The sequence below is a fragment of the Malaclemys terrapin genome, chromosome 3, assembly GCF_027887155.1.
Source record: "Malaclemys terrapin pileata isolate rMalTer1 chromosome 3, rMalTer1.hap1, whole genome shotgun sequence".
Taxonomy (NCBI): domain Eukaryota; kingdom Metazoa; phylum Chordata; order Testudines; family Emydidae; genus Malaclemys; species Malaclemys terrapin.
In genome coordinates this window covers 74,970,918-74,983,207 of record NC_071507.1, presented here as the reverse complement: position 1 = coordinate 74,983,207, position 12,290 = coordinate 74,970,918, and the positions used below count along the sequence as shown (strand labels likewise).

The 12,290-nt window shown below is 38.4% G+C and overlaps 1 protein-coding gene across 1 annotated transcript in view; it reads left to right on the top strand.

The window, feature by feature from the left end:
• The window catches only part of RYR2 (ryanodine receptor 2), a 687,809-nt gene that overhangs the window by 658,425 nt on the left and 17,094 nt on the right, over window positions 1-12,290 (top strand). The window contains exons 99-102 of the mRNA XM_054022704.1: window positions 741-801; window positions 2,911-3,057; window positions 6,486-6,620; window positions 11,343-11,499. Coding sequence (XP_053878679.1) covers window positions 741-801; window positions 2,911-3,057; window positions 6,486-6,620; window positions 11,343-11,499 — 500 coding nt within the window. The remainder of the gene's footprint in view (window positions 1-740; window positions 802-2,910; window positions 3,058-6,485; window positions 6,621-11,342; window positions 11,500-12,290) is intronic.

Here is a 12,290-nt window from a genome sequence, read left to right as displayed (position 1 = left end):
TTTGCTCTTCTAATGATTGGACAGAATGACAACCCTGGCACTCAAATCAATGAAGGAACTGTTGCCTAATTCCTTCCCTCATAGCTTAAGTTGCCTTAAGGGGCCAGAGAGTGGAGAGTATTGGGAAGCTGAGCTGACCAGTGGAACTGGCTGGCCTGATAGAGAAGCTACATGCTGTAACCCTTAAAGTGGTGTGTAACAGTTTGCGTGATGCCCCTGTGTACTGGGGAACTCTGAGAGGCATTGTGCCTCTCTGAGATAGTTTCTGTTATGCTTCTCTGGCAGGCATGGAGCTCCACACTGCCCCCAGTGCAGGGCTATGCCAGAATGGCACAATCTAATCCATAGAGAGTTGACGTTCATTTTGTTGCTGCTGCTGTTGTTAAACATACTAAATTTGCTCTCCTCCATGATTAAACCCTCTCATCTCCCTCCCTCACCAATTTCCCAGCTTCATTTCTCGTATCTTTATAACCCTTTCTTTCAATAGCCCTCATCCCTGGTTTCAGTAGGACAAAGACACATGAGATTTGTTCATCTAAACATTTTCCTGCTTCTGTTTCAGATAGGAACATCCCACAATAACAGCATGTTCTCTATATAAATTCTACTATTCTTTTCAACTTTAGGAGAAACAGGACAATTGTAGCTTATTATACCTACAGGATAATGCACTTATGGTAGAATGGATGCTGTGTGATTTCTCACTCAGCTTTTATATACATCTACTTTTTTTGCAGGCTAAATTCCATTGACGTAAAGTATCAGATGTGGAAATTAGGAGTTGTTTTCACTGATAATGTAAGTTCATTTTACTACATGTTTAGTAAAATAAAACAGAGCTCTAAGCATGAGGAACTGGTTGAAATGTATGAGGTCTGATTACTTCTGTGTGCTACTGATAACAATTTACTAATCTGATACGGGAGGTAATATTGCTCTTTAATCCTGACCTGTGAACTTGGACAGGAAGCCAAACTCCCTTCTCAGTTACACGGTAAAAATCTGCAGAAACTTCCTTGACTTGAATAGAGTTCAGTTGGGTCTTTCTCTGATTTGTTTTTGTGTACCTCTGTTGTGCATAGAAACTTACAAAAATTTGTGTGTGATATTTTGTGAAAATAAGAAAAGAGTGAATCTGAATTATTTTAGTGTGGGTATCAACTTTAATCACAATTTCTCATGCCAGGCTTAGATCTATTTCCATTTTATATGTGTAGCCACTGAGAATTACTAGAACAAGTACAGATAGCAATAGTTGATTTCAGTGGAGTTACTCTGGATTTACACTAGTATATCTGGAAGTAGGATTTGGCACAGAATATGATTTATTAACTCTACTCCTCTTCATTTCCATGTTAAAATAATACCCAACCTTTCAGTATACCAGACGTTCAAATTATATCCTGGCACAGGGTGAGTTTGACCTTTGAGTGTTAGGGATCAGCCTCCCCCATCCCAGGCCTAGTCACCTCCCCAGATGAAGGGAATGAATGCAAAGGATGGGAAACTGGTGACTCAGAAACAGGCCTGCTGGGTCTGGGTTTGGGGTGGGAGCTTACTGGGAAAGGGCAGGTGACAGTTTCTCCTGCGGTCCCAGGCTTAGGAACCTGCAGGGAACAAGAGACCACTGATGTAAGAGGGGTGCATAGGACTGTGAGCCTGAAGGGAGAATTATAAGCAAGAGGAAGTGCTGATTAAGGACTGGAAAGACTTTTGAGTCTAGAGGGAGGGTTATATGGATGCTAAAGTCCATCATAAATTGAAAGAACTAAATGAGCCCAGAGAAGAGGGCTGGAAGGTTTGGAGTGTTATTTTATGGTAATAAACCACACTTAGAAGGGGAGCAGTACTGTGAAAAAAACAGATGTGATGGTTTGTTTGATGTGAAATTGAAGATAAACCAAAGCAGTGGCATGACCAGTGCTGGATTGAAGGTAAGCCCGCCTACGTGTCCATTTTCTTGTATATTTCTCATACTTTTTCTTACCTCTATTGCCAACTATGAAAGATATTTCTTCCCTCAGATTCCATCTATTTCTCTTGCTGAATGCTAAAGTGAAATTATAATCCTGACCATTTCAGAGCAAAATGCTATGATCTCATACATAGTTGGGTTGTGGAGTTACAAGCTCTTATTCCCTCATAAATATCTGCAACAACAGCATTCAGAATAAAAATTAAAACCCTGACAAACCTATACTTATTTTATAAATATCCACGTGTTTTCAAGCCTGTTCTAAGGTTAGTCCTTCTTTAAACATCCAAACATTAAAGCTTTGTGGGAAGTGATTTTCCTGTCCCATAACAATTCTCAGGTTACTGAAAAAATTTCCTGTCCCACATTGGGATGAAAAATAAAAATCTCAAAATTTTTGCAAACTGAAAATCCATAAATAAATAATGGTTCAGGTCAATCAAAACTTTTTGTTTTGATAATTTCAAAATATTTCATTTCTGTTTCAACCATTTTAAATTTTTCTATATTTTCTTTACTATATTTTGCTTACATTTCTGAACAAAAAGTAATTTGGAATCAGAAGAACAATTTTTTTTTTTTGATTGGAGAATGTTGCAACTAAATGTTAGGAGAATTTTGAAATTCACTTCTTCAAAAAAATTTCAAGTTGAAAAATTTGGCAAAACTTACTCTTTCCTGTGAATAGGTTTGAGTTTTGACAAATTGCCATTTTCGACAAAAAACATTTTGTCGGCAAACTCCTAACCAGCTCTAGCAAGCGTCACTGTAGTAAACCACCATACCTGAATACCCAACAGAAAGGCAAGTTTGAGCTCTAATATAATTCTCTCTTTTACTTTGTGACTAAGGTAAGACTGGTTATTACTCAAAGGCTGTAGATTTCATTTCCTATTTTCCTAATGCAATTCTCTCTCTTTTTTCCCTAATAGTCTTTTCTTTACCTAGCCTGGTATATGACTATGTCAATCCTCGGCCATTACAACAACTTTTTCTTTGCTGCTCATCTCCTTGACATTGCAATGGGATTCAAGACACTACGAACTATTCTGTCGTCAGTAACCCACAATGGCAAACAGGTATCAAGCTTCATCTCCCTCTCCCTTTTTTGCTAAAGGAAGGTTCATCCCATGCCTGAATTCAAACTGACTGGAGGAAACTTTTCTCAAGGATGGAAAGGAGAAATGTTCTTTAATTGCAAAGTTTAGTCTTGTATTGATGAGGAAGCTGGGCTGGAGGATAATCATGATATCCAAAGTTATATTTCAGACATATATTGAAGAAAATAACCAAATTTTACTGTCAATTTAGTTCTGTTATAGCAGCACTCCTATGCTTCAAGGTTGAAAGTCTAACCAGTGCAAAAGGCCCACACAAGCATTTAGTTCAGGGCAAATACAGGCCGTCCTCTGGGTGCAGACACCATCCTAGCAGAACTGCATCAGCTGAGTTGCTACACAAGGAGGGATAGGATAGGATTTGGAAGCTTGCTCTGCAGTGTCACCCTGTGTACCACCAAGCTAGGGGTGAAGCAGAGAGAGGGCCAGAGGATCTGCTGCTACATGGATCCTTCCATTATGCCTCCCTGTGCAGAGGGTGTGTTAGAACTCCAATGGCTACTACAGTCTGAGCTGTATTAATAGCCATAGAATGGTAATGTATTTACTCAGTAGCCTTCTTTTCCTCCCCAGCCATGGCTATATCCAGCTCCGAGCTAAATTAAACAGGTTTTGAGGCTGGGCTGAAATTTTGTACCTTAATGCAGAGTTTAAGCATGGCTTATTCTTTACATACGGCCCTTTGAGCTTGGGTTAATTTCACCTACAATGCACATTAGGATTAAAGATTCTGATAAATTAGTCACTGTTTTTTGTTGTTGACAAAACACAACACTGTTCAAGTTGACTAGATGTGATTTGGACCACAGCAATGTAAACCACAAAAAAACAGCATTCCATGATTTTGCTGTTAGTAACTCATCAGCTGGCAGACTGCAGTTTGCATCACAAAAATTTCAATTTAAACTGCATCTGTCTGGCTCCAATTTTATTGTTGAGTGATTTGTAGAAATGGACTACTATGCTTTATTTTAAGCAAATTCATGCAATCGGAATGTAAGTCTTTAGCAAGCTCTTCATCTGTGTGAATGAGTGTGATGTGAGTAGCTATTAGATGCAAGGTGAATCCTGCCCTCAGCTATGTTGTCCATATCACCAATTTTATAGGCACTGCTTATAGTCTAAATTATGCAATGAGGCACCCCCCCACCCCCATATTTAAGGGCAGGAGAGAGTCCTGCTTATTTGCACACATTGACAAGCTATTAATCAGGTTTCTTACCTAAAAAAGGGATTTTCAAACTCTACTCTATGGAGCTCACCAAGTCTGTCTGCAGAACTAAATATTTGAGAGTGAAGCAATAGGGTTCTTGGGATGCTGGGAGGGGAGGTTCGTCAACAGAATTAGAAGGCTGGAGAACACTGACCTGGAAAAGCTGCAGGGCCTAGAAAATTATTTTTTTTTAAAGGTTGCAAACAATGATAATTTATATGCTAGAAAAGCAAACCGTGCTCTGGTTTCAACTTGACAATTACAAACCAGTGCTAAGTTTTTTCATTCACTATGACTCATATTTACCAAGGAAAGAACAATATCTATTTGTTTGCCCATTACAATGACAACTAACGATACAGAAAAAGTATGATCTTTTACTTGCCTGTCCAAAAAAAAATAAAAATAGTTGTCCTTGACCAATGGGCAGGTAGAATTTTGCAAGGCTGATGCATGCATGTTTGGAGAGATTTGCAAAGCTGAGTTATGTGCACTTTAGGTTGGTCAAATTTTAGCCTTCCAGACGCAAGTCCTTTTAAATGTCCAGATATGATTCAGCAGATCTGTAGCTTTTACATGAAGCCTCTACAAATTAAGTACATGGAATGTAAAGTGATATAGTACTTCATAAGTTAGGTAGTTATGAAAATTATTTGTTAAAATATTCATTTTTTTCGAATATTTGCTGCAGGAAATTGTAATTCACTTCTAACTACTTTTCATCTGGCTCAAGGCAATATTTTAATGCTGTAGCAATTGAGGACTTGGGGGGATTTATTGCCACTTATGAAAGGAGATATTATACTAATATTAATGTGCTGTTTTTTCTAGGATCCCCCAGGTATAACTGAAACTGTGTCACTATAAAATTATCATTAAGCTAGATAGCAAACTTTTTAAATGTCACTTTTCTACATGAACTCCAAGATGCACCAAATTTTGCAAGTTGGGTCTGTACAATTTGCTTCTGAAGTGTAGTTTTGCATCAAAGTTGAAGTGCATGGAGATGAAGTAACACTTTCAAATAGTGGCATTGATTTACAGATTGATCAAAGCATACGCTTAAATCGAATTGGTCAGTAAATCTAAAGCTGGTTTTAACTTCTAGACTCCAGAAAATTTTGTCTTCCATGCATTAAAAATTTGCTCATTTAAAATTTCAAAAACAAAAGCAAAGATCTCATATTTTCTACTCTTCCACATATTTATTAAAAGCCAAGGAAATTAGGGGGGGGAAACTCAATGGTTTGAGCATTGGCCTGCTAAACCCAGGGTTGTGAGGGGGTCCACTTAGGGATCTGGGGCAAAAATCAGTACTTGGTCCTGCTAGTGAAGGCAGGGGGCTGGACTCGACCTTTCGAGGTCCCTTCCAGTTCTATGATATATATAATATTCAGCACTCTCTCTCTCTCTCTCTCTCTCTCTCTCTCTCTCTATATATATATATATAAGATTCTAGAGGCTTTTTCTTATTTTGCAGCATACTTGCTTTGTGACCTTGGGCAAGTCACTTAAGCTTTCTCTATCTCAGCTTCCCATTCTATGTAATGGGAATAATAATTAAAATCCATGGTAGATAGGTTTAAAGCTTACATCATCGTTGTTCATAAAGTACTTTGAGATCCTTGAATAGAAGCTCAAAGTGAGTATCTGACAAACTCAAAACCTGCTGTATGTACACAGAATTGACTTACAACCATTTTAATTTCCCAGACATTGGGTATTTCATTTAATAATTGCATTGGAATGTACTTGTGACCTGCACTGATATTATAACTAGGAAACAGGAATGTATTTTTTAAGCTTACAGAATAGAAATATCTTCTTTTCTGTTTGTTTGTAAACACATATCGGTATGGATATGAATTTACATTTTTGCTAATTTATATATATATATTTTTTTGCCTCAAAGTTCTAGGAACATTTTAACATTCATGAGCCAATTTAAATGCTCTAACATTGCATAAAATACACCAGTATTTTACTAAAATAAAACAAAAATTGCTTTTTAAAATGCCAGATTCAGGAGGGGGAAAGAAATGGGGGTGAATAAAGTGAGTTTAATCTTCGCCAATAAATGTAGTTTGTTATTTCTTTCTTTTCCCCATCATATAAGAAAATTGCACTGCATGTTTTCATGGTGTTAATACATACATCATATAATTCTCTCTTCTAGCTTGTTTTAACAGTGGGATTACTGGCAGTGGTAGTCTACTTGTACACAGTAGTGGCATTCAATTTTTTCCGTAAATTCTACAACAAGAGTGAAGATGGAGATATGCCAGATATGAAATGTGATGATATGCTAACAGTAAGTCTGTTTGCTTTTTGCTCATCTTTACTTAAGTTATTATTGTATTTCCTGTTCCCCCTCTCCTATTCATGCAACTGTTCCTGAACAATACCTATAGCCAGAAGGATGGCTGCTCAGAACAGGCAGATTATCAGTGAAGCGTGAAGGAATAAAAAATGTAATACAAACCTGCAGGAGTTAGAGAACGTGGCCACAAGTGAGATGAAATAATGTGACATTAGTCTGTGCTATGATTTATCTGAGACTAAAAAAATCAAACAAAGTCAGAAAGTTGTTTCACTGCATGAGGCTTTCGCAAAAGTTGCGTGAAAGTACTTCTGAATGCTGCAGTTTTACAGGCCATACAGAGAGTTGAGTGGTTATTGTAAACTGTTACCAATATTTTCAAAAATAGGAGCCTAAAGTTAGGGTTCTAAAATCTGCCTGTTTTTCAAAAGTGCTGAATATCCAGTGATTCCCACTAACCTCAATTGATTGATTAGATGTCTTCCGTTGACATCTCTGTCACTGGAAACTTTTTGGTGCTTGGTAGCCTGACAATTATTTATCCAATTGTTTTAAATTGCCATTTGAAAGGGTCTGCTAGTGTCAGGTTTTGCTGATTCAGAAGACGTTGCCTAGATCATTACAAAATCTCAGGAGCATAGTGACTTTCTGATGTATTTTTTACATATTATTTACCTCATTTCCTAACCACCAATACCACATATTTTAAAAATCCTAACTATCAGACAAATTGTAAAAGAAAATAACATTACTAAAAACCCTTATAAAAATGCTATGGTGTTTTCCACAGGAGTTCACTTTCCTCCTTTGGCCTTGGCTTTGTAAGTCTCAAATTGCTATGCTGTGAACTATTTGTGAACAAAATATTTATAAGATCATTCCTGTTACCGTATACCGCATTATGGCTCTTGCATTTATTATGCCTTTTCTTAGCAACTAGCTATTGGTGTTGGTGCATACGACAGGTATTTTATTAAGATGAAGTAGCCTTACGCTCTCCACAGAATACTTCTTAAGAATCAATTTCTGCTCCCGGTTCCATTGATTTAAACCTAGTGAAAACTATAGGAACAAAATTGACTTAGTGGAAATATTGCAGAGTTACACCAGTGCAAACCAGAGCAGAATTTGACTAGCTGTACAGCAATGACATACAGGGCCAGATTCTTCTACGTTATGCCAGTGTAATCCCACTGATTTTCATAGAGCTACTACTGATTTACAAGAGTGCAAGATCAGAATTTGGTCGACAGTACCTGTCCGCTTTCTCTGTGCTTTAAAGTCCATTTGATGTGAAATACATTAGGAATACTCATTAGGAAATGGAAGGGTTTTCTTTTTGGCTTTAGCATGTTTGTAAATTAGTCAGTAGAGAACATCCACTTGCAAGTATAATCACCATAACTGACAGTACAATATCTCCTTGGCACTTTTGTAGCTTGACATAATTAATTCTTTTTTGAATTTCCAACTGATTTCAGAGCGAAATGAATTGATTGCATTTCAGAATCCTCTGATCCAGTCAAGAGTGGAGGTTGTAGGGATGGGAGGAAGGCAAGGCAAGATGCAATGAATGGACATGTTCTGTATAAAGATAAATCAAAGGAATTAAGATAAACTACTAATGGGATAGATTGTGGCCTGTACTACAGGGCCACACTGGGATTCAAGGGCGAGTAAGAAACTGCTTGGCCTTCCCAGAACTTGGGTCTAGATGTATAGCAGTAAACAGGCACTGTGGACTTGATGCTCCCATGACCATGTAAGTGTGTGGGGAGAGGTGGGAAATGGCTGGAACATTGACTCCACCTCTCCTAATGCACCGGTCAATGCAACTAAACTGGAAGTGCTATGGGGTTGTCATCTGCAAGTGGAAAGTGCCAAAGGAGAAAGCAGGGATGACGGAAGGAAACATGACTTTCTCAGGCCTGATGTCTTTACTGCACTGGGCTTTCTTCAGCATCGTATGCACCACTTATACAGGGAAGTCTGCAAAAACACAATCTGGTTCCTCAAGTAGCATCCATCACAAAAATTAAAAAACATTCCACCCCTATCCTGCCAAAAAAAAACCCAACAACATAATTCTGGACCTAATTTAGTTTATAAGGAGGCAGGGTTTGTTGCTCTTCTACAATAGTATGTCCAAGTTACAAATGTGGCTTCAGATTGGGAAAGCCCTAATGTTCAACTGTGTTCCATTTGTCTGAAATACTGTGCAGCTGTGCAGTTTGCAGAGTGGCTCCTACTTAATTGGATCAAATTAAGAATGTTTTTTAAGATGTGTGTTGAGGTTACATTTCTAATTATAGCAACATGGAGATTTGATGTGATCCTATTCTGATCATAGTACAAGAGGAGGGGAAAGTGTAAAATAATCCAAAAAATGAAAAATTCAAAGAGTGAAAAAACTCTGATTTGGAACAATTTGTCTAAGATAGCATGACACATGTAAGCCTATAATTCAGCTTCAGAAGAGAGTAATGACTCAATAAACGCCCCCAAACCAAAAAGCTATCAAAACCCTACCCTGCACATACAATTTCCTCCCTGCAGGGAGGATGAGAAAGAAATGGAACCACATGTGACAGATGTTACTGACATTGTTTAATGCACGACTGGAAGGCGCTCAGATACTAAAGTGACAAAGGTGGTATATGAACCTGAACAGAATAGATTTCTTTCTGCCCATCCCTTGCAGACTACTCCCTTATCAAAGTCTGAAGAAAATATCAAAAGTCATCTAGTAGGGAATTTATATCCCTTTATGAATTAATAGAAATCCCCACATTAATACACATTAATAGAAAGCCCACAAAGCTTTCTGGTTCTGAAGAGGTGTGAAAAAAATTACAGTAATTGCAGCTTCTTCCACTGCCCTTAATCAGAAAGGGTCAGATTCTGCTACCCTTATAGAATCATAGAATGTCAGGGTTGGAAGGGACCTCAGGAGGTTATCTAGTCCAACCCCCTGCTCAAAACAGGACCAATCCCCAGATAGATTTTTGCCCCAAATAGCCCCTGTAAGGATTGAACTCACAACCCTGGATTTACCAGCCAATGCTCAAATCACTGAGCTATCCTTCCCCCATGTATGTTGAGTAGGAACTTAGTCTGCATATAACCTCCCGATCTAACTGTGACTACTCCTGAAGTAAAATAATACTCAGTCAGAGCAATGGTCACAGAATCAGGCATGAAATCCCTCTGCTGGAACTTTTGCACACAGCTAGCTATGTTCTTTACCTGCCCATGTGCATTTGGGGCTGCACAGTGCACAATTCCATATACTTTTTCTACCTCCTCTCACTGTTGCCTCTTCCTCCGGACCAAAATGAGTTAATATCAGTATGTTCCATCCTGATTTGCTTTTCAAAGATGCAGTATTTTAATCCAGATTTCTCATTCTTAAAATTTCATTTTGTTCTCTTAAAGTGTGATTTGTACTCTAAAAAATTCTTATGTAAATGGCACTTTTGGGGTTCCGTATTTATTACGTATCACCGATTTGATATCCCATTTACTCAGTTTACAAGTAAAAATTACCACCCCCATTTAGAACTCAACCTGGGCTCCGAAAAGACAAGCTTTCTCTTTCTAACACACCCTTATCAGCAGCAATAATGATCCTGCAGGTGACACAGTGCCTTCAGTACTACCTGTACAAGCCTCTAGAAGGTCTTGTGCAAGTATAACTGAGAACATCATTCACACTGTAGAATCATCATGACTTGTGAAGTTGTGGAAAGGAAAAGAACCCAGCTTGATCCTAAGATCCCAGAGTGTGTCTGTAGGGTTGGGAGTCAGAAAAAAAGATTTTAACTCTTAAACTGAGCACATTTGGTATGAGATCATTGTGATGTGATAAACAAGGAGCCCCACATTGCTATTACTAGTCACTCTTCAGAATGGAAGTGCACTTTAATTATCTCATGCATCTCTAACATGTCCTCTGAAGAAGGATTCTCAAGAGCTGTTTTTCCTTTGAGGTACTGAAGATGGGGAAAGAATAAAGAAATATAATTTCTTGCCTTTTAAATAAAATTGTAATAATTCAGTTGCAGAGCCAGAATTAGAATATAGCAGTGCCTGCACTGTCACCTCATGCTTACTTCACCAGGCCACGCTAAGCAACAATAAGAGCATATAACTTACTTACAAGCAGTTAGCAGTTTTTTCAATCTGATACAATTGCTGTAATACCCTTTCCTCTTTGTTTTATGCTGCAATTGGAAACATGAAATTTTGCCACTTGAATCTCAGCAGCATTTCCAATCTTGCTGTAAAATTACACACCCCCTCAAAAAAAAAAAAAAAAAAAAAAAGGTGTGTGTGGGGGGAGAGATCCAGCATGGTCTAGTAGATAAGGCACTGGTCTGAGAATCAGGAAACCTCATTTCTATTCCTAGCTCTGCCATTGACTTGCTGTGCCACCTTGGGTAATTTCATTTCACCCCCTGTGCTTCTGTTTCCTCTCCTGTAAATAAATAAGAAAGTCAAATTTGCCTTTTCTCTGCCTTGCTTATTTAGACTGAAAGCTTTTCAATTCGGGAACAGTCTCTCTGTTTCTGCAGTACCTCCTAGTGGGATGCCATTCTGAGTTGGGGCTTTTAGGTATTACTGTCATACAAATATGTAGTAATAAGTAGCCAAAGTCTTGGAGAATGGGTTTTTTAAATGGTTATGTGTTCTTTCCTTTTCTCACTTTTCCAGTGCTACATGTTTCATATGTATGTCGGTGTGCGGGCGGGTGGAGGCATTGGTGATGAAATTGAGGATCCAGCAGGAGATGAATATGAGATCTATCGGATCATCTTTGACATTACTTTCTTCTTCTTTGTAATTGTCATTCTGCTAGCCATCATACAAGGTATGTGTTCATACTCTGTGGCCACAGGGAAGTGATATTTGAAACCACTGGAATCTTAGTGCGACAGTCATCCCTCCACATACATGATGTTAATGGGAACTAGAAGACCAAAATGTCACCAAAGAGGGGTGATAATAGCTAGGTAGGATGTTTCCCCCAACTCCACATAACCCCAGGAGTGAGGACAGGGCAAGGAGAGGGGGATTCAGAGGGAAAACAGTTTGATGCGTGTGACAACCTGGGGTACAACCTGGAATTGTGGGACCGCTGTGCCCACTTAAATCTCCAGCCTGGCCTGTCTCTCATGATGCTTTGCTAGTGACAAGCAGCAAACCCCTCCAGGTGCTGTAATCACTCAGTCAACAACGTGCAGGGACATACCCAGCTAAATTGCATGAATACTCTTTAAGCCACTCATGAACCATATACAGGGAAACACCAGAAAATCCCCCACACTTCCCAGCCTTGCATCCTAGAAACATAACGTCTTACACTGCTCAAGATCTTCTCTTGAACAATGTAAGCTCATTGCTTAGTTTGCCATTTCATGAAAGGATAGTGGACATGCACCAGCCTTTGTAATCTGAGCAGATTCACCAAACACTTTAGACAAACTCACTGATAATAAAGAAAAAATATTAAAATAAGTTTAAGTACTGAAAGATAGCTTTTAAGTGATTATCAGTGTTAGGCATAGAGGCCAGAGTTGATTACATAAGAAATAAAAGTAAATTAACAATCTAAATTCTAAACTTTATCGGACTAAGCAAGATTTGAATCAAGCAGTTTTT